The following is a 21623-nucleotide window of genomic DNA, read 5'->3' as shown; positions in this document are numbered from 1 at the left end:
GAGTTGCCATTTTTAAATAGTCTGAAGTGTCAGTTTAATTCTCTGCCAGCTCAAACACTCGAGAGCTGATGACTAGGACACAGAGAAAGGTGTGATCAGATCCTTCTGCAAAGCTCAAGGAGATATCACCAGACTTTTAGAACACCACTGATTCTGATTCCAAACCATCAGGTAGAAACACTTGGGGTTTAAGGACGTGAACCAGCGAGCTCTGAACGCTGCTGTTCCCCGGGAACAGAGCCCAGGGCAGCTTCCCCAGCGCCTTTATGGCATCAGGGCTGGCACAGCTCCCACACCCTCGGTGCCGGGGCAGGAAATCGAGTCAGAGACCCTGAGAATTCTGAAATCCCAGCACTTGCTCAGCTGGAGCACACCCCATCGCACACAGACTGGCACGGGCAGAGGGCCAAGCTTCCCCCGTGCTGGGGCAGCGGCCGATCTCCACCGCAAGGCCAAGCGGGAAAACAGATTTCTGTGCCAACCCGGGGAATAATCCAGGTCGTTAGCAGAAAAAATGGTGAGCAGTGCTAATATTTCTGACTCCTTTTATCTGTCGCTCCAGCCTCGGCCTGTTCCTCCCCTTGACCTGCAGGGGAGTAGCCGAGTGCGAGGGCAGAGCTGGGAGAGGAGGAACCGGGATCGGACTCTGCTCCCGAGGACAGGCTGGGTTTGTTCCGGGGCACGGATTGTCTGTCCTTTTCTACAGGAAAAAGGTGAGTTCGTGAGTGTGCTCGGGAGACACACAGCTTCTAAAAATTGTTGTTTTCAGCCACTCCTGGCAGATCTGAGAGCTCGAAATGGTTGGAAACTTGTACCTCAGTTCCTGAGGTTTTCTGTGCGTTTGAGAGCAATGTAAATATTCAGATCCTCTTGACTTTTTGGTTTTGTTTTGCGGTTTTTGGTGGTGGGTTTTGTTTGTTTTTTTTTTTTTTTTTTAATTTTACATTTTTGTGGGCCTGCTTCTAGCAACAAAGAGAATAATTTATCAAAAAGCAGGTTAATGGACCCTGATGAAAGAGGGACAAAAGCTTCTTTCACATCTAATTTTTAACTGACTAAATTTGGACCCAGTGAAGACAGCAGAAACAATTGTCACGGGGTGGCATCAGGTGGGCTTCCCATTGAATTTTTTTGCTGATACAGGCAAATTTTGTGGGACTGGATTAAATGGTTGAAAACAATGAATAGACAGCCAGACTCCGAAAGAAAAGCCTTTAAATTGCATTTAATACAAATAGTTGCAAGTGCTTATTCACCATAAAGTAGCCATAGAGCACCACCCTGTGGGGATTGACATCCCCGGGGTTTCAAGCTGTTAATCATACTGCATTTGCAGTCTTACCACAAATAATTAGGTATGCATTTAGCTTCTCCTGTGCAGAAATCAGTGATTTTTACGGAGGGCAGGGTGGTCTGTCAAACAGTGCTGGTTACTTGAAGAGGCTCTGGCCTGCAGCCATCCTGTGCTGCACTCAGTGCAGTACCAGCTCTCAGGAAGTAACACAGTTGTTCCCTTGTGATTGTCTCTCCTTCTCATCTCCTTCCCAGGGAGCAGACAGAAGACTGTTCCACATTTGATTTTACAAGGCAGTCGGGGGCTTGACAGCTCAGCCCATCTCAACAGCTGCTGGTGCCAAAAGGATCCCAGGAAGAGCATCTGCGGAGGTACCTGAAAGACTCCTGGAGCAGAGAGATCCTGTACCACAGCAAATCAGGCACAAGGGAAACACCTCCTGAGGCAAGACAAATAAATAAGAATTTTTAAAGCCATTTGTTACCTTTCATTAGAGATCTCAAAAAGAGATTTTTCCACTGCATGTTTAGTGTACCTGCATTCATGCAAAGGTTTTTAGTTTGGTTTTTTTGTGTTTGTTTTGTTTTGTTTTGTTTCAGAGAAAATGTTTGCAGCCTATTTTGATTGCCCAGGAGGCCCAGAAAATCTCTATATGAAAGCAGTGATGAAACCAGATCCAGGAGAAGGAGAAGTTCTTGTGAAGGTCTCTGCCAGTGCTCTGAATAGGGCCGATTTACTCCAGGTACATGTGTGTTAGGCAGATTTCTGCACCTAAAAACAATACATATTTTTCAAGCCCCTCTGTGAAGTCTTGACAGATCTGATGAGCTAAAAGAGTTTGAACCTGGTGAACATGCGGATGGGAGAGTTCATTGGGCTGAAAGAAGAGATGTTTGTTGATTCAGCAGATAAATGTTTTTATCCGAGTTAGTTCTGGGCTGGGCTGGGCTGGAGTGGAAAGGCAGCTGCCTTTCAACAAAACATATAAAACCAAAGCTCTGGTCTTGCTAGATCTTAGACCCTTTTCTGGGCATTTGAGATGAAAAGGAAACATTTCAGCGGCACAGTTCCAGTGGGAGAAAATTCATTCAAATTCACATTCAAATTATTAGTTTGAGCTGCAAGCCATGCTCTGATCTCCACAGCAGGGATAACCCTGGACAAAGGGGATTCACAAGTATTTCAATTTATTCTTATTTTAAGAATAAAACTTAGGAAGAATAATACTTAGGAAGCAGAAGTCTTTCCAGAAGTTAGAAGATCCTCAAATTACTGCCACATATGCACACGGCAAAATCAAGATCAAACAAATAGGAATTTAGGCTGGAGACATGTGAATGAAATATTGTAGGTCATTACATTCACTGATGTTTGGCTTTTCCTTCCTTGCCTTCTCTCTTTTTTATTTTATTTTAGAGGAGAGGGAAGTACCCTCCCCCAAAAGGAGCCAGTGATATTTTAGGCCTGGAAGCAGCCGGGAGCGTGGCCAGGCTGGGCCCCGGCTGCTCGGGCCGGTGGAAGGTCGGCGATGCAGTGATGGCTCTGCTCTCCGGGGGGGGCCAGGCACAATTCGTGACAGTGCCCGAAGGCCTCCTGATGCCAATTCCCAAAGACATGACTTTTATTCAGGCTGCAGCCATCCCTGAAGCCTGGATAACAGCATTTCAGCTGCTCCACTTTGTAGGTGAGAGGTGCATCCGCCTATTTATTCCACCAAAACGGCTCATTTTCCTTTCTGTTACAAAATCCTCTCCTTGATGCCTCCATTTGAATGTTGTTTGCCTTCAAAGAACCTTTTCTCTGTCACTTTGTTCTTGTGGGTTGGAATCCATTATGCCAGACACAAATCCTTGAATCTTGACCACCTCTCCCCGGTGCCAACCTACCCTGCTGATTACATATTTATAAGGAAGGATATGGAAAGATGGTTAGATTTCTTTTCATCTGTATTTCTCACTGAATGGTTTGGGTTGAAAATTATCTTAAAGATCATCTAGTTCCACTCCCCTGCCATGGACAGGGACACCTTCCATTAAGACTAAACCCTGAAATTATTCTCATGTTTCCCACACGCCTGAAAACACATCTTACTTCTAAGGATCTGGCTTCACTGCATGCATTACCATATCAAGAACTTTATCACTAATTGCTTGTAGATCTACAGTAGGCAACATCTTGCCCCTTGTTTAACAGAGATGTTATTTATAGGTAAAATCCACTCTGAGCTGATTAAAAATAGACAGAAGCCCACACTCTTAATTTTAAAAATCTGCCGTCAAGGTAATAAACAGTAGCACTTGCCAGGGTTTTCCTCAGGCAAGAAGTAACCTTCTTCTACACTCTTCAGCAGTAGCATCTAAAAGATCCAATAAGGAACGGAAATTCCAAACATAACTTCCCTGCAGACTTGCTTCAATCAGTGTTGCTTCCTGCGGATCAGTGGGAGGCTACTTGGTGCCTCACTTTCAGGAGCAATTGGTGACACATGAATGCAACCAATAGATGGTAAAATGATTGGTAGGAGTGGTCTTTAATGTTACCTAGCATTGCTGGTATTTCTCCATTGCTGAGTGCCTGACTTCTCAGTATGAACATCCTCCAAGTGTGTTTTCTACTGATGGCATAAAAAGGCGGTGACTGCACTCAAGCATCTTGATCACAGATGCCCAGAACTGCACACGGCCAAGAAAAAGTCCTTCCTAGTAAAATGATGTCCTGTCAGCACACTGCAATGTCTGCTGCTTCTGGATTTCTCTCTTTTATGAAGGCTATGAAGATGCCTAATTGTCCAAAGTCCAATCAAGGGCATCTCTTTCAACCTCCTCTTCGATATCTTCCAGACTGTTCATGTTTTAATCCAAAGGTGATGCCTAAAGGGTGACCACTTTCCTTATGCCCTCCTCCAGGAAAAGTACAGGAGGGTGAGAGAGTGTTGATCCACGCTGGAGCCAGCGGGGTTGGCATGGCAGCCATTCAGCTGGTGAGACTGGCAAAGGCTATTCCCATTGTGACAGCCGGAACTCGGGAGAAACTGGAAGCAACAGCAAATGCTGGAGCAGCTGCAGGGTTCAACTACAAGGATGAAGACTTCAGTGAAAAGGTCTTGGAGTTCACCCAAGGTAAAAATCTCCCTGTGAAAGTGCGAATGAACCTCCCAACATGTGGACACACACTCAGTTTAAGCTGTCACTTGGTGAGGGAGCAGACAGTAGTGACCCTGTAAGCACAACCTGATATCCTGTTCATCCCAGAATGGGCCTTTCCTTAGTTTAATTGTGCTGTTTTCTGCATGGGCTCTCTTTAGATCTGTTCCTTCGGGGCATAAATATTGTGCCTTCTTATTGCTGCCTACCCAAGGAACTGTGGGACCAAATCCTCACATTTTGGTTTGAATCATCACAGAAACATAGCATGGCCTGCGTTGGAAAGGTCTCTAGAGATCATCCCATTCCAAGCCCCTGCCATGGGCAGCGACACCTTCCACTAGACCAGCTTGCTCTGAGCTCCATCCAACCTGGCCTTGAACATTTTCACAGATGGGGCAGCCACAGCTTCTCTGGGCAGCCTGTGCCAGTGCCTCACCCTACTTAATTCTTGAACTGTTAGAAAAATGTAGCTTTTGTTAAGAATTTGGGGTGGTTAATGCCTGAGTCTGCTTATGGGTAACTGATGATTCTTTTTTGTGCCTGATTCTGTAATTCCTTAAAAATCACTTGCCAATTTCTAGTTTCAGTAGAAAGATTTAAATAAGAATTGCAGGGTTGATCCTGTACCTATGAATAACAAGGTTTTAGTCTTGCTTGAAATTCTCCTACCCTTAATGCAGCTTGACATCATCGCTGAAATCTCTTCTGTTTCTACTCGAGGTTCTGGAGCAGATATTATTTTAGATTGTGTTGGGGCCTCATACTGGGAGAAGAATCTCAACTGTCTAAGTACTGATGGCCGGTGGATTATTTATGGACTGCTCAGTGGAGGTGAAGTCCATGGGGATTTGCTGGCAAGGCTGCTTTCCAAAAGAGCCAGCATCCACACAAGCCTGTTATGGTCCCGAGACAAGGAGGCAAGTACTGGCTATAAGCAGTGTACGCAGTTTGACCTTAAAATTTATGATAGTTTTGAGAGCTTTCTTTTAAAACCAGCGTTAAACACATTCTTGCCAAAAAAAGCCACACCTTGAACTGTTACTACATACTTTGGAAAATGTCACAAAATTAAGTTATAATGGCTTTTTTCTATTTTTATCAAATTCCTCCCTGAATGAGAGGAATGACACCCAGGACTTCTTAATGTGCTTCATGAATACCATAATTTAGATATTTGACCCTAGAAGAAATAAAACTCCAGTGATCAGGCAACTTGACCAAGTCCGAGGAGGGGAAAATAAAAATCTCTGTTAGGTCAATTCAAAGTAGAAACCAAGGCCATTTGGATGCCCAGTTACCAAAGAAAATTCATTTTATGTGGAATATTCTCAGATATGACAGTAAAAGACCCACAGTGCAGAGCCCTAAGGTGGATTCTGTGCATGGTTTAAGACAGAATATTTGCAAAAACTTCATCAGTTTGATACAAATGGTTCTGAACTGAGCTCACACTACTTGCTTTGGAGAATTTCATTCAATTAAGATGTAATAAATCTAAAAGCTTTCTTCTTGTTTGTAATGTAGACCTGCCGGGTGTTTTTATCTCCATTTCACTGTGAGAATGTCAGAATGTCCTTGAGGGCTGTGCACATGCTATACGCCGTGCTCTGAGACACCTCGGTGAGTGAAACGATTGGAAATAACCTCGCAGGTGTTTTTCTCCGCAGTACAAGGAGCGGCTGGTGAGAGCCTTCACGGAGGAGGTGCTGCCCCATTTTTCCGCAGGGGCTTCCCCGCGTCTCCAGCCCCTCGTGGACAGCGTTTACCCCCTGCACGCCATCGCTGAGGCACACAGGGCTATGGAGGAGAACAAGAACACGGGCAAAATCGTCATCGAAATTCCCGTTTGCTTCAAAAAAGGGCCGCCGCAGTAGCTGCTCTGGGACAGTCACTGCAGGGGCTGCACTGCGGCCATCCTGCGGCTTCTGCTCCACACCGGGACCGATTCATGTGGGTGGCGAGGAGGGGGCAAGGATAAGGAGGAAGCGTTTATTAAAAGGGTTTGTGTCGCAATTCTGGCAGCGAATCGAACGTGTGGGCCGGGACTGAAGCGCGGGGGGGGGCGGGGCGGGGGCTGCACGGGAGGGGCGGGGCCTAGCCTCGGGGCGGGGCTTAGTCACGGGGCGGGGCCAAAGGCGGGGCCGGGACTGAAGGGGCGGGGCCGGATGGAGGTCACGTGGGGAAGGCTGGTCAGGTCAGGCGCTGCTGCTTCCCGCGCGGTGCACGCCGGGATAGATCCGGTTCCGTGAAGGGAGCGCGCGGTGCCTGCTGGGATAGATCCGGGTTTCCCGCCCGTCGTTCCCGGGCCCCGCCGCCGTCTCCGCTCCAGCCTCCTTCCCCGCCGCCGATCTCCGCTCCGGGCCCGGCCCCCGCCGTTGTCTGTGCTCCAGCCTCCTTCCCCCGTGTTTCTGTCCCAGGCCGCGGCCCCCACTCTCCGCCCGCCGACATGGCGATGCAAGCAGCCAAACGAGCCAACGTGAGTGCGCTGCCCTGTCCCGTCCCTGCCCGGCCGGGCTCCGGCTTCGTCCCGCTCCCGGCACCTCGCCGCTCTGACGGGAAGGCGGCAGGGGGGTGGAACTGGCTGATATTTTAAGGTCCCTTCCAGCCCCAGGCATTCCGTTGTTCAGTGATTCCATGATTTAGCCCGTAGGCTGCTGGATTTAAGGTTTGCAGTGCGTTCCCTGGGTCTAACACACCGTTTGTCCTTCCCCCATCAGATCCGGCTCCCTCCGGAGGTCAACCGGATCCTGTACATCAGGAACCTGCCGTACAAAATCACGGCCGAGGAGATGTACGACATTTTTGGGAAGTACGGGCCCATCCGGCAGATCAGAGTGTGAGTATTTCCGGCTTCTTTGGGCCGTGAAGGGTTTCACGTACCCCGGCGGCCGCTGGGTTTCACAGCTGGAAGGGTTCAATGCCCTGGAGCAGCGCCCCGAGTGCCAGAGTGGGATGTGATGATGCTCCTAACACGTGAATTTATTAGAAAATGATTCTGCTGGGAGGTGCGGAGAATGAGCTTAAATTTGAAATGAACTTGGGGAAGTTGATAAAATACGAGAGACTTGTTTGCTTAAGTAAGTTTCAAATACAGCAGATGACTTGGGGTAAAAATAGGAAAGGCAGAAGCTGAGCACGACCAGTTTTCCTGTTTTCTAAACATCCTGTAATTAACCAGAGGGAAAACAGGGATGTTGCTGTTGCTGGATCTGTTCACTGGAAACAAATAGCAGCAGCGACCCCTGAGTGCCAGAGACAGGATGTCCTCGGGCCACACCGTGTCTGGGTGGTGGAGATGTGACTGTGCCTTTGGTTCTAAAATGCATGGGGATTGTACAAGTCTGCAGCAGCCTTGATGTTCTTCTCCTGGTTAGTTCAAATGCTGAGGACCTGAGCTTTGATCATTATAGGAGGGTTTGTGTTGGAAGGGGCCTTAAAGACCATTTCATTCCAAGCCCCTGCAGTGGGCAGGAACACCTTCCACCTGACCAGGTTGCTGTGAGCCCCATCCAACCTGGCCTTGAACACTTCCAGGGGTGAGCATCCACAGCTTCTCTCGGTAGTTTGTTTGACTGATTGTTGTGTAAAGTGAGTTTTACAGAGTTGCCTTCTGTAAGCAAAGGGCACCAAGGGGACACGTGCTGCTGGTGCCTTGCTGGGATGTGACACCAGACAGACCCTTCTCGAGCAGGGAAGGGCAGTGGATGTGACTGGAGAAGTGGCTGAGGAAACAAGGGGCAATGTAAACACTGCCTGGCTAATTCGGTGGAATTTTTGCTAATGAGCATGAAGGAGAGCCAGTACTTAAGTTTTTTGAAGACACGTGGGCTGGAATGCATGATAGTGGGATACAGAATCAGGACATATCAGGGGCTTTCCACTGGAGTGATGCACTGGTGTGTGCATCCAGCAGTTTGTTCAGAACTACTAATTCATGTAATTTCCCACAGAAATCCCAACATCATCAGTGCCAAGGCATAACAAGTAAGGCCCTCTGTAAAGGCTTTTGTGCTTTGTGCAGTGTTTATCCCGTTCTCCTCCTCTTTTTTGCACAGATCCCAGTGTGGATTTGTCCTCGGGAGTTCTCAGAAGCACCTTAGAGACAGTTGTTGTGATTGTGAAGTCTCTATTGCCATCTTTTAGTCAAGACCTTTGGGATCTGTAAACTCTGTAGCCCCTCTGGGCTCATTGTTGTATGTCCAGACCTGTGTCCCATCCCTCAGGTGAAGGACATGGAATTGGTGCTCCCTTGGGTGCTGGCTGTGCCTCAGCACTGGGCTTGCCCCAGCGGGGCTGTTCTGCCTCTTAAGTTGACTTTGTGACATCCCAGGAGCCCTGTTCCATCCTAGGGACATATCTGATGCAGACAGCCACCAACTGACAGACAAGTCGTCTAATATTAAATAAAAGCTAATTGCTGTAATAAAGATTTAAATTCTTTCCAGACACAACATGGCAGCCCTGACAAAAGCTTCAACAACCCAGTTGTTGTAGAGAGGTGCATTTCCCTTATGGAGTAAAATATAGCACATTTTTCTGTTGTCTGGCTCTGAACTGTTGGGTGTGGAAAGCAGGGATGTAGTTTAGTACCTAGAAAAACATAACAAACTGTTTTTTAGTGAAGTTGCATTATTTCATCTACTCTCAGTCACTGTGAAATAAATCAGCAAACTGTGTTTCTTGTTCATTTTATTTGACCTTGATTGTGCCCTTCCTGTGCAGTGGAAACACCCCTGAGACCAGAGGAACAGCCTACGTGGTGTATGAGGACATCTTTGATGCCAAGAATGCCTGTGACCACCTGTCAGGGTTCAACGTGTGCAACAGATACCTCGTGGTGCTGTACTACAATGCAAACAGGGTAAGTGCACCTGGGCTGGGGGAGTCACCTCCGAACAGAGCTGTCACAAAAAAACAACCCCAGCATCACTTGGTAGTTACTTGGGTATTTTTAAGAAAAAAATCCAAACCGTTAGAGGGAGTGAATGGGATACATGGTCAGAGTTTCATATTTATTTGGTGATTTGAGTGCAAAAAAAGTACCTTTGGACAAAGGGGGTGAAAAACATGTTTGTGGGGAGTGTACTCTGGAGGAGAGGGTGCAGAGGCCCCTCAATTGCACAGCTGCAGCAGGAGGTGAGATCTTTTTTATGCATAAAAAGTCTCCAGTTCTTGAGGTCCTCTGTGTCACTGACAGCATCCAGGGCCCTGGGACATTCTCCAAGGACAAGAATCAAACAATGCTCGTGTGTGTGTTGGTGATGGAGTTCACAGTGATGCTTGTTGCACATACTGGGAAATAACTTCATAAGATGAGAGGCTTCTTTCATCTTCTTGCATCTTTTGTTTTCCTAATTACAGGCATTCCAAAAGATGGACACAAAGAAGAAAGAAGAACAGCTTAAGCTTCTCAAGGAAAAATATGGAATTAACACAGACCCGCCAAAATAAACTGATCTTTTTTGGAAAACTGTTTCCAAGCCCTGCCGGCGAGTTCTTGGCCTAAACACAGGAATTCTTAACAAAGTGTAAATTTTTCTCTTATAAATTTGATAAGCTGCAATATGAGTCTTTATATCTTCAGATCAGATAAATAAATGTAGAACACAGGGAGATCTGCTTTAAGATTAAATCCCCCAAGGTGACGTGGCTTCTCTGTGCTGAGGGTGACCTGCTAAAGGCTGCATTGACCTGTTTCTAGCAGGAGCTTTCAAGAAGGGACTGAGCAGGTTCTGTGTTAGACTGGACAAAGCAAGCCCAAGCCCACATTTGTAACAAAGTTTCTTTCACAAACTGTAGAAGATGAACGGCTTTTAAAAGGATCCAGCTGATAAGGGGACTCCAGTCTAAGTACCTTGTTCTCGGTGATGGTGCCAGCTCTGAGCAGCTACAGTGAAACAACCTAGTTCTCACACCAAAAAAAAAAAAAAAAAAAGTGTATGGGGGCTTTGTTGTGTGTCCCAGGTTTGGACTGAGGATTTGGTGTGAAGAACACGACCAAAATGTGACAGTAGATGAAGGTTTTCATTTTGATACCTGTAGTGTGATTGTTTTCTACTTGGCATAATTGAACTGTAACACATTTTCTGTACATACATTTTTAGGTGTAGCATCTGGTGGAGGAAAAACAAATTTACATATTTTTGGCTCTTTTTTTTTTCAGTACTCATGTTCTGTGTATAAAAATGAGTGTGATCCAGAGTGTGTATAACCAGTATCTGTTGGAGGTGGGAAAGAATAACCTCTGCTTGTGTTCTGAACCAGCTGGAAGTTGTGTGAATGTGGGTAGTATCCTGCCTTGGGAGGATTTATTTGCATGGTTGTTTGCAGATGTTCCACTCCCTGACTAGGCAGCTTCCAGCCAGTGCAGAACCAGGGCAGCGAACAATATACTTTGCCTGGGGTTTGTAATTCAGTTTTGTTTTTCAGTGCATTGTACTGTCACAGAGGAATGCCTTCATTTTCTGAAGTTAATTTTTGTTGGAATCTGTCACTTCAGGAACAATGCTGTGTCCATTTGGTGAAAAAATAAACGTCTGCATATTTTGCTTTTTTTCCCTCAAGGCTGGCTTCATGCTGTGCTCCTCCTGCCCGTAACCTGTGCTGTCAGGAGTCATTCATCAGGCAGGAGCTGCAGCACATCCATCTCGGGGGTACAGGGATGTCCATGTGTGTGAGGGGAGGGTGCCCAGCTGTGCGAACAGTGCCCACATCTCACCTGGTGGAGATCCCTGGCAGCTGCCCTGTGCTGTGCACCTCCTTGGGCAGCTGGGAGGGGCTCACAGCAATACTCACAGTTACCAGCTGGAACCAGTGAGAAACTAAACACTTGTCATTTTGCGCTGAATGGTCTGATTTTCTTCATTCCTCAAAGAAACTCTTACAAATTCATAAATCAGATGCTACAAAGAAAAGTTCAGTAATGGCTCATGGAGAGTGAGCTCCAAGCCAGCTCTGGGGGAAAGCAGCCTTGCATCCATCCCTTAAAACTGGTGCTGTTTTTGCAGCAGGAAGCCTTGCAGGCAGCAGTAACCCTGGCTGAGGTCAGGAACAGGCACTGGGAGAGTAGGAGCAGTCCCTCCATGGCCAGCCTGGCTTCCAGGTCCTGCCCATCAGATTGACACAGACAGAGTTCCCAGGCAAGAACCAGATTGCACTAAAAATGTTTAAATTGGTGAAATACTACTGGGAGATTAGCTTCTGTGTGAGCATCCATGGCTTTTCAAGGATTACAAACTGCTCTACCCCATATATATATCATCTATATACATAAATACATGTATTTATATGTGCCATGTATATACGTACACATCCATGTACCAAACACCTGGGTAGCTGAAATCATTTACACCACCTGCTGGGCATGGAGAAGGCTCCTTGCTGAAATGGGAACTGGAGATGCTTGTTGCCATGTTGGATTTATGGTTCTAATAAATAATGAACAGTGATAATAAACACCAGACTGCCAATAATGCTGCTGTGTGCTGCCAGCCTTGTTTTAAATCATATGCAAATACCACATTGCTTCTGTCAATAGCAGAGAGCATGGTGCTTGCACTGCAGTGTCTGTTTCGATGAGGATTTGATGCTGTTTGAAAAACATACATAAAAAGCCATTCTTTAGGGTAATAAGATTAATAAAAATTCCTTCAATGAATCCTCAAGATCAGCAGCTTTTGATTTTTCTGAGAGCTCAGCTGCCGTCTTTCATTAAATATTCCATTTCATAGTTTTTCTTCCAGTGCCTGTTCAGGGCTTTCAATGTCCCTGCACATGTAAAATGAAATAATAATTTGTACCTGCAAGACAGGGGGAATGGAAATGGAATGCCCAGAGGACTGTTTTGATGAGATCTACTCAAGATTTTGTTTGAAATGTAATATCAAAGAACAGGGAAATGAGTTCAGCTCATGAATGGCAGAGGGGCAGCAAATAAAGCAGATGTTACCAGCCTCGCACTCTGCATCTGTGCTGGTTTTGTGTGTGCTCACTTCTCGTTTAATTTTTCAGGAAGTAGGGCATGAAATTAAGACTGGAAGGTCATTTTTTCCCCATTGAATCTGTTTAGAAATTAGTAACTAGAGTATATCTGATTACACAGGCAATGACAGTAAATTTTTTCCAATCTATTATATAGAGGTAATAATTTTATGTACCGTGTTGATCGATGATACAATTAAATAAATTAACGCATTTGCAGTCGAATAAAGAGCTGAAGATTACATTTCCTTGAAGACTTAATTTCCTTAAGTATCACAAAGCACAGTTAGTTTTCCTTTCAGATTTTTTTCTTTTTAATGAAATTGGCATGAAAAATGTAATAATCCCTGTTTCCAACCAAGGTCTCCACAGAGAGGAGGCGATGAAGGAGAGCTCCATCAGCCAGCTGTAATAAGGATTTTAGGGAGTGGGTGATGGCTGGTGTGTGCTGGGAGGGCAGAAGGGAAGAGCACGTGGCAGCACTGCAGATAGAGGTGATAAGATCAAGTACCATCAGCTCTCAGAGCCCAGCACGAATATGGTTTCCCTGGGGAGAGACCCACAGGAGCAGAAGGGTAGAGCCATGCCCTGCCTGTTGTCTCAGATGCTGCAGAAGCTCTCAAACAGCAAGGTCAGGAGGGGATGGAGGGAGAATGGGGCCATTCCAGGGTCACTCACACAATCCTTGGCATCGCCGTTCACTGTTGGGACATTCAGGAAAGGGCCCAAAGCAGGCACTGGTCTCCGGTGAGATCCCACCTGCAGTGCTGCCTCCAGCTCTGGGGTGCCCAGCACAGAGGAGAACGTGGACCTGTTAGAGCCAGTCCAGAGGTGGGACAGATGATGAGAGGGATGGAGCACTTCTCCCATGAGGAAAAGCTGGGAGAATTGGGATTGTTCAGCCTGGGAAAGAAAAGCTTTGGGGTGACCTAAATGTGGCCTTCCAGTACCTGAAGGGAGATGATGCAGGGAGACTATTTACAAGGACATGGAGTAACAGGACAAGGGGGAATGGCTTCAAACTGGCAGAAAGCAGGGTTAGATCACAGATTAGGAGATATTCTTTACTGTGAGGGGTGGTGAGGCACCGGCATCGGTTCCCCACAGAGGTTGCGGATGCTCCATCCCTGGGAGTGTTCAAGGCCAGGCTGGATGGAGCTTTGAATGACCTGGTTTAATGGAAGGTGTTCCAGTCCAGGAGGTGGGAAAAAAAATTATCTTTAAGGTCCCTTCCAACCCAAACCATTCTGTGATTCTATCACACTTTGGGTTTGGGGTTTTTTTGGGTTTTTTGGGGGTTTTTTTGGTTTGGTTTGTTTTTTTTTTTTTGAATAAGCAATTAACTTAAATTGGGCCATTGATAGGAACATCTTAGACCAATGGGCTGAATCAAACTGTGTTTGTCAGGCACAGCAGAGCCACACCACCTTTAACCAAGACTTTGGGAGGTGCAACCTGTGACCCAGTGGTGAAAGGAAGGCCAGGGCGGTGGCAAAGGAGAGCAGGACCTTTTCAAATTATTTGTGAAAGCTGGTGGTCATGAGATCCTGACAGATCCAATTACCAATTTTTAACAGCATGCCCTAAATTAAAGAACTGTTTGTGGAGGTGTAACCCAGCTGCTGCAGTGACCTGAGATTTCCACCAAGAAAAGGGTTCTGAAAATCCCTTCATTTCTTTATGGAAAGCAAAGTGAGAAAAGCATTCACTCCACTCAGTGTATAAAAATCTGTAAGATATAGATTTATGGGTTTATTAATTACCAAGCTGAAATAAATGCAGCTCTGTGGGTAAAATGAACATCTGGAGAGAGAAGACAATGAGCCATGGTCCCTGGCCAGATCACCAGTTTTACTTCTCTGTGCTCATTCCCTCTCCCAACTCCAGGAGGTGTCACCTGAGGCCACTTCTGTAGCTTTACTGTCTGACTGCTCGTGTTGGGCATGTTCTCCTTACATAGATATAGAAACAGCACAACTGTTTGAAATATTGCCATCAAAACATCCATTAGTAGAAAACCATGCAAATAGTTTATAGTCAAGTTAAATAAAAGTAACATCATGACCCAGTGATGCCTGGATTTTCTACAGCAAAGAGGAAAACTGAGCCGAATGGAAAGAAATCAGACAAGGCAAAACAACAGCACAGAGAAAGCTTTGCTGATCAGGTCCTGCTCCCAAACCCAGGTAAGTAACAGCCAATACATTTTCCTGTCTCCAGAGGAGAAACCAGCATTTCATGAATTCATATAAGCAGCAAATGAAATAAATACTGCTGAGTGTCAAGTGCCAGAGGCCCAGTGCACATTGTCTGTTTGCAGGCTTTGTAAACAGCAGCAGCTGATGCAGCCTAAAAACCCCAGAGTGTTCCACGGCCACATCATCCCACAGTTCAGATTTCTTTTGAAAGATGGATGCACATAATCCTGCTCTTTTCTAGCCTTGCTCAGTTCCAGTAGAAAATATTACACTAGTTTTACTGTTGTAAAGGCATAGAATTAGACCAGCACTGCATGTCTTTGACAAGCGGCACTTTCCATCTCTTCAGCAGCCAAATTTTGGCCAGAGTTGAGGGGCCCACAGAGGCAGGGGAAATGGAGAGTCAGGAAAACTGTCCCAGCATCCCCTACTTGCATGTCCCTGGTACCTCTGGTCCCACAGAGATCTTCCACTGGGCCATCTCTAATAGAAGCAGTGCATGGAGCTACACGTATTTCATGTAAGAGGAATAATTAACAAAAAATGGGTTGATGACTGAAGAACTTCTTGTACAGCAAAGAGCATCCTGGTAGCCAGAAGAGAAAAACAGGATAAGAAACAGTAAAGTATCAAGGTTTTATTGTTTTATATATATATATACTTATAATTCTTAAATGAGACAGAATTTTTTAAAACAGCAGCAAGCAGAACGTACAAGTTGAGAAAAGTGGCAGCGCAGGTAACTCTGTTTGGCTAATGCCCGTTCATGTACAAGGCGTACATTGGATTTTTTTTTTTTGAGCACCTTTTGTGGTTTTTATTTTTTATTGGTTTAAGTGTACAGTAAGGCAGTGGTTTTTTCAATAAGGAATATATATATATATTTATATTTATATATATTTTCAGTCATCACTGTGAATTCTTCGTACATGCAAATTAAATAAAATGTACAACTCGGAAATGTTACACCAGGAGACATTTTTCCTCAGAGCAAAGCTTCTAATAAAAGGCAAATACAGACACCACAAAGTTATAAAAGAGAAGGAAGGCATAGGAAACCAAGCGTCAGGCACTACTGACAGGACAGCTCGAGCAGGGAAGGTTGGGATTCCAGTGAAGATTCCTCCTGCCGCTGGCAAGGCAGGAAGGAACGGATGGTTATTAACAGATGTCTCCAGCCAACTCCCTCGGGAAGGTTCACTCTAACCTGAGAAGCTCCACATCAAAGAGGAGCGTGGCATTGGGAGGTATGACCCCAGGGTGGCCTGTGGCTCCATAGGCCATCTCAGGTGTGCAGGTCAACTTTGCTCTTTGTCCTAAGCTCATCTGGGTTTTGGATGTTGGAGAAAGGAGAAGACAAAAGAAGAAAACAGGATTAGAAGGAAAACAAAAAACAAACAAACAAAAAAAAACCCAAAAAACAAACAAACAAAAAAATCACTGCTTGGCATATTTACAGAATCAAGGAGTGTTGGGACAACCAGATTCATAGAATTGTTTAGTTTGGAAAAGACCTTTAAGATTACTGAGTATGAGGCTTGGAAGGAGAAGATCTTTAAGGTCCCTTCCAAACCAAGCCACACTATGATTCTGAGTCCAAATGGTTTTGCTTCAAGCTGAAGCTGTCATAAACAGCTCAGACATGGGCATGGGCCTCCTCACTGCTTTGGCCTCTCAAAAGAGTTACTTAAACTGCCAGAACCAGTCTGGAAGTGACACAAAGTCTTTTTAACACCAGGTTCGGTCCATCCTGCCTATACTGGGGCAGGCTGCAGGAGGTCTGAGTTCCTTCTGCAGAGCACAGGGTACAAGAAACACCATCAGCAGGGAAAAAACCCTCACAGCTCTCTGTTCATGAGAGATCAATGCCCAACATAGCAAGATTCAGCACTTATTTCCCTAAACTCAGTCCAAGCCCCAGGGCAGACATCTCACTTATGCTGCTTATCCAGGCAGAGAGCCCTTGCCCCTGGGATGGGCAGGAATGCTGATGTCCCTCACTCCAGGCTGGCTCTGAAGGGAACTGCTCACTTAGATCTGGAGTTATCTTCTGAGTATTTTGGAAATTTTCAAACTGCTGTTCATGAACCATACACTAGTGTTGGAATAGTCACTGGCTAATATGAAACATTTCTTGTTTCACAAGAAACATCCCCTGGTTTGAAGCAGTGCTTTTAACTCAGACCTCTCTCCCAAGATCGGGCACATCACTGGACTACAGATTATGTGATAACTCCTGTTGAGAATTTTTTCAGGTTGAATGTTTTCAGGTTCTATAAAATATACCAAAGCTAGAGAGTAAATTACTTCAGGTTAAAGAAAAATGTGGGTATGAACTTTCCCACATTCAAGGAGTACTCATGACATTGGGCTGAGGATGTCCAAGCCAATGACCTCCCCTGGTCCCCACAGAGATTTTGCATGGGGCCGGCTGTCCAGTGCTTGGATGTGTCCCTGCAAACCAGGCAGCTGGTAGGTCATGCCTACGGTTTTAGGGATAAGGCAAACTTGAACTGTCAGAAGCAAAGCAGAGAAATGCAGACCCTTGTTGACATCTGACAGTCATTACACCAAGGTTTGCAAAATCTGCGTGCTGGGCATAGGGAAGTGCCTGTTCCCAGAGACTCTGTCCAGCACACTCCCCAAATCCCTCAAACCCTGGGGTGGAAGGAGACAGCCACGAGCTCGACTTGTGTCAGTGATCCACTAGGAGGAGCAGGAGGGTAGCATGTGGCCACATGGGTTTCTGGAATGGCTCTCAGCCACTTATTTTCTAAGGGACAAGAGTCGGGGAGTGAGAGCAGTCGAGGAAGGGATGAACTGATTCCCCCAGTGCTTGTTGATGCTGCTTTATCTGCACTGGCTTTTGGTTCCTACAGCTCTGCAGTTCTGAGCTCTCTTAGGCCTTTCTGCAAAGCAAGCAATAAACAGTCCAACTCAAATCCTTCAGAGGAAGATGGCATTTTTCACAATCTAGGATTCCTCAAATGGACTCCTCTGGCAGGAAAGAAAAAAATGCTTGCATTGCTTTCTCCATAGGGCTGGAAATCCTTGTCTCTTCCACCCCTCTCTGGAAAAGCGTGGTTGCATCATTCCTCAGTGGATTGTTTCTCATTTTGCATTCTTCCCTTCTCTCTATTCAAGCATAGGAAGTTGTTCCCGTTCAAGTTGGTACTACAAGAGTACTTGAGCAGTTACTCCTACACTGAGCTCTTGGATCCTGAAATGGGAAGTCAGGAGGAATTTCCAGCCTGATCTCATTCACTTGTGCTCTTGAGCAGCCTGATCACACTCCTCATGTGTGGGGGGCCCTCACAGCACGGCACAAAAAGCAAGACCTGGCAGTGAATTGTATTGTGAGGCTTTTACTGTGCTGGCACTCACACTATAATTAATGGAGGGCAGTTTTCTTTCTCTCAGCATAGAGCTGGTCAGTGAATGTTTTGTAGCTAGGAGTCTGAAGTCATAAAAAGGCAACAGTGCAGTGTGGTACCTTATTCAGTCAGGGTCAAAATGTGTAGCTGGGTCGTGGATGTCATCAAAAAGGGCAGCTTGGGCTTTTATGGAGTAGCTGAATAGATAGAGGTCACTCCATAGAAAAGCTGCTACCCCAACATTTTAGGAGGCCACTGATGTCTGTACGTGGAGCTGCCCACGGGAGAGGGACAGGGCTTACACGGCACCTGAGGAGGGGACTTCACTTCTCCCCACCCAAATGCCTACCATGGGGAAAGGCTCATGAGCAGGGGATAGCCCTGCGTGGATGGATGGATGGATGGATGGAGGGATGGAAACTACAGGAAATACTGTGCTCCAATGCACCACGCTTACACAAAAACACACCATATCCTACACTGGGATTTCCACTTGGTCTTGTCACCACTGCCCTGGACATTGCTGAGCTCACACACCCTTCAGCCAGCTCTGGGTTCAGCCAGAGCAATTTATTAGTACCTGTGTAACACCTTCTTCAAATCCTTTAATGACTTCCTGCCTGCCAATCTTGAACCTGAAAGGCTTGTTTCTGTCTCTGGAGGAATCAAACTTCTTTCCATTCTGTAGCATTCCTGCCAAAACAAGACACACAGTTTCAGTCTGAGCTACATCTAAATTGAAGCGCTGAAGGAGAGGGAAGGAGGGAAAAATTAATGTCTTGGTCACATCAGCTGCTCATTTCCATTTTTACTTTGAGGCCTCATTCAAAAGGCAGGAGAGGCAACAGCACTGGTAGCATATTGTTACCTTTGCCTTCCTGTAATTTAGGCTCTAAAATGGAAATGATTTTAACTATTCTCAATGCAATAGGTAACAATCCATATTGCACCCAACATTGCGCAGACATACAGAACAGTTGTTGTTTGCACAGTGGAGCTCCCTGCCTAAGTGGATAAAGCAGGCAAGGAACAAGTGGGAGGCAGCAGAGGAGAGAATCCCAAGACAGGTGCCTGATCCAGGGCTGCCCCTAATAACGTGTGTTACACAAACGGGGCCATCCCACACCATGTGTGTGAAACCTCTACACAACATGACAACTCTGTCTCTCCTCATACAGAAAGAACAGAAGAGACTCTGCAGTCACAAATATGAAAGCTGCAAAGACATTCATACAAATGCTCTACTACCCTCGTTCTTCATGTTCTCAGTCAGCCACGAGAGACAGTCACAGAACACGTTACTTGTTCCTTTGGATGGCACTGGTTCAATCCATGGCTTTTGAACACATGCCCAGATTCCTCAGTAAATGGACAAAGCTTCATAGAGCACTATATGATTAGCTCTTCTCCTTCTCTTTTCAAATTGTGGATGATTATGGTTGCTTTCAATTCAGAAGTACCTGGCACTTAAAATGCTTTCCTCTAGACATTGCAAGGTTGGGCTGATATTTATATATTAGAATCAATCCTTTCTTTGTCGTGCTGTAGAGCCAGCGTTGTGGGCATACACCATGACTCTCCTAAGCAAGGGGTTGTACAAAGAGAAGTTCATTAATCTGAGAAAGACTCTGGTTGCAAAGAACATTAACAAGTCCAGCATTGAAGAAAAATGCTGAGAAAAGGTGTCTTTAAGACACAGTCTTACTCGTTTCTTTCCATTACAGCAGTTGTATTAACAGATCAGCTTGAGACACAAGTTTTATTTTTCAGTGAAAAACTATCAATTATTGTCCAGTAACAAAGAGGCATATTTTGCTTGCTTAAAAAGTCTGTGCTATGGATCAGATGTAAATATGAAGAGATGTGCCAGAATAAAAAACAGACACTAAAAAGATAGGATTAACTTTGCCAACTTCTAGGCTTCTAAGATGTAGCCAGCTAATTCTGAGCTAATTACTCAGAGAAAACAGATAAGCAAGTCAGAGAAAAATGCGCTTTCAGAGAGCAATTCATCTAACCAGATCTAGGTATGTACATTAGGACATAATGAATGACATCCCAGCAGTGCCTACTTCTGTGCAATGAGTAAAGGCAAGTCCAAACAACAGCTCAGACATAGATGGCTCCAAATTCATTAGTAGTTAAATCAGTGGCAATGGAGTTCTGGACTTGCAGTTATGAGCATACAGTGTTTGATTATTCCAGTGGGGTTCTCTGTCCAGATATTTTACATCAATATTAAAATCAAATGCCATATTAAGGCTAATAAGCCATTAGCCAAGTCCAACATTTGTCCAAGCTGGTCCTTCAGACACACTATGCATGTGCCCAAGGCCTTAGAAAGAAAACTATGGAATAACCTGCCCATAAGGAATGTTTCATAACCATTACCATTAGTGCCCAACATAATCCTTTAGTATTCCACAATAAAATAATGAAGTGTAGTATGTGTGCTCTGATGCTAGTACATAGAATCACAGAATCACAGAACCAATGAGGTTGAACAAGACCTCTGAGATCATTGAGACGAACCTATGACTCAACACCACCTTGTCAAACAGAACATGGCACTGAGTGCCAGGTCCAGGTGACTCCACCACCTCCCTGGGCAGCCTATTCCAATGTCCAATTACCCTTTCTGTGAAGAAATTCCTCCTCATGTGCAACCTAAACCTCCCCTAGCACAGTTTGAGGCCATTTCCTCTTGTTCTGTCACTTGTTCCCTGGGAGCAGAGCCTGACCCCCACCTGGCTGCCCCCTCCTGTCAGGGAGTTGTGGTGAGTGATGAGGTCCTGCTGAGCCTCCTTTTCTCCAGACTAAACACTCCCAGCTCCCTCAGACACTCCTCATAGGATTTACCCTCAAGACCCTTCCCCAGCTCCATTGCCCTTCTCTGGACTTACTCCACCCCTCAATGTCCTTCCTGAATTGAGGGGCCAGAACTGGACATAGAACAAGGAATGGCCTCACCAGTACAGGGGGAAATTCACATACTATGCAATGTATCAGCTCTGTGATATCCACAAACCCCTCCAGGCAGGCGGGGAAGCCACAATAGCTTCTGAACAAGGTTTTCCAGCTACAGACTAACATGGATTAATTTATAATATAGAAATTCAGCCTGTATTGGGGGATGGCAGGCAGGGAGAAACAGCTCAGGGGGAACTCTCAGGCAAATAATATAATCCTTTTTGAAGTATTTGATCTTAAATTTAAGTGACAGTCCTTCCTCAGAGCACTTTATTTTTAAACACATCATAAAACCTTATGATTCTATGAAATGGAAGGAGACTGTTACAGAATCCCAATATTTAATAGTTTTAATATTCAAACTTAGTACTATCATTACAGTTTGTATGTTCAAAGCAGTACACAAACATTAATTATTCTTCACATTAGCCCAAGGATGTGGCTATTATAAAACAGCCTCAATCTGAAAGTTCAGATTCAGATGCAAAGTTCCACAACACTTTATTATGCATTTATTTCACTTTGTAACTAAATCCTATTAAAACTCTTAGCTTAAAGCTCTGATGGTTTACTAAAAAGCCCACATCAAACCAGCGGCAGAATCAGAATTAACTCTTCAGAGATTCTGACAACAGCTCCTGGACAATGTTTCCCATTTAAA

At 45.3% G+C, this 21623-nt stretch overlaps 3 protein-coding genes across 4 annotated transcripts in view; 2 read left to right on the top strand and 1 right to left on the bottom strand.

The window, feature by feature from the left end:
- The first annotated feature begins 499 nt into the window (after positions 1-499).
- TP53I3 (tumor protein p53 inducible protein 3) lies at positions 500-6446 on the top strand. The gene is made up of 7 exons (XM_066180570.1): positions 500-713; positions 1549-1738; positions 1894-2036; positions 2711-2978; positions 4201-4413; positions 5161-5357; positions 6108-6446. The coding sequence occupies exons 3-7, from the start codon at positions 1899-1901 to the stop codon at positions 6312-6314; spliced, it is 1023 nt and encodes a 340-aa protein (XP_066036667.1). The 5' UTR covers positions 500-713; positions 1549-1738; positions 1894-1898; the 3' UTR covers positions 6315-6446.
- A 211-nt stretch (positions 6447-6657) lies between these two features.
- SF3B6 (splicing factor 3b subunit 6) lies at positions 6658-11003 on the top strand. Its single transcript, XM_066180010.1, has 4 exons — positions 6658-6916; positions 7158-7276; positions 9163-9301; positions 9802-11003. Exons 1-4 carry the CDS (start codon positions 6887-6889, stop codon positions 9889-9891), a joined length of 378 nt encoding a protein of 125 aa, XP_066036107.1. The 5' UTR covers positions 6658-6886; the 3' UTR covers positions 9892-11003.
- A 4237-nt stretch (positions 11004-15240) lies between these two features.
- The window catches only part of FKBP1B (FKBP prolyl isomerase 1B), a 52327-nt gene continuing 45944 nt past the window's right edge, over positions 15241-21623 (bottom strand). For both annotated transcript variants that reach the window (XM_066180569.1, XM_066180568.1), the window contains 2 exons: positions 18573-18685; positions 15241-15944 (listed from right to left, as the gene is read on the bottom strand). In XM_066180569.1, coding sequence (XP_066036666.1) covers positions 15816-15944; positions 18573-18685 — 242 coding nt within the window. In that variant the 3' untranslated portion in view covers positions 15241-15815. The remainder of the gene's footprint in view (positions 15945-18572; positions 18686-21623) is intronic.

The sequence above is a fragment of the Chamaea fasciata genome, unplaced genomic scaffold (assembly GCF_029207755.1).
Source record: "Chamaea fasciata isolate MVZ Bird 193981 ecotype frontalis unplaced genomic scaffold, bChaFas1.0.hap1 SCAF_3, whole genome shotgun sequence".
Classification (NCBI taxonomy): domain Eukaryota; kingdom Metazoa; phylum Chordata; class Aves; order Passeriformes; family Sylviidae; genus Chamaea; species Chamaea fasciata.
The sequence above is the reverse complement of the archived record's forward strand: the minus strand, read 5'-3'. Positions and strand labels throughout refer to the sequence as shown.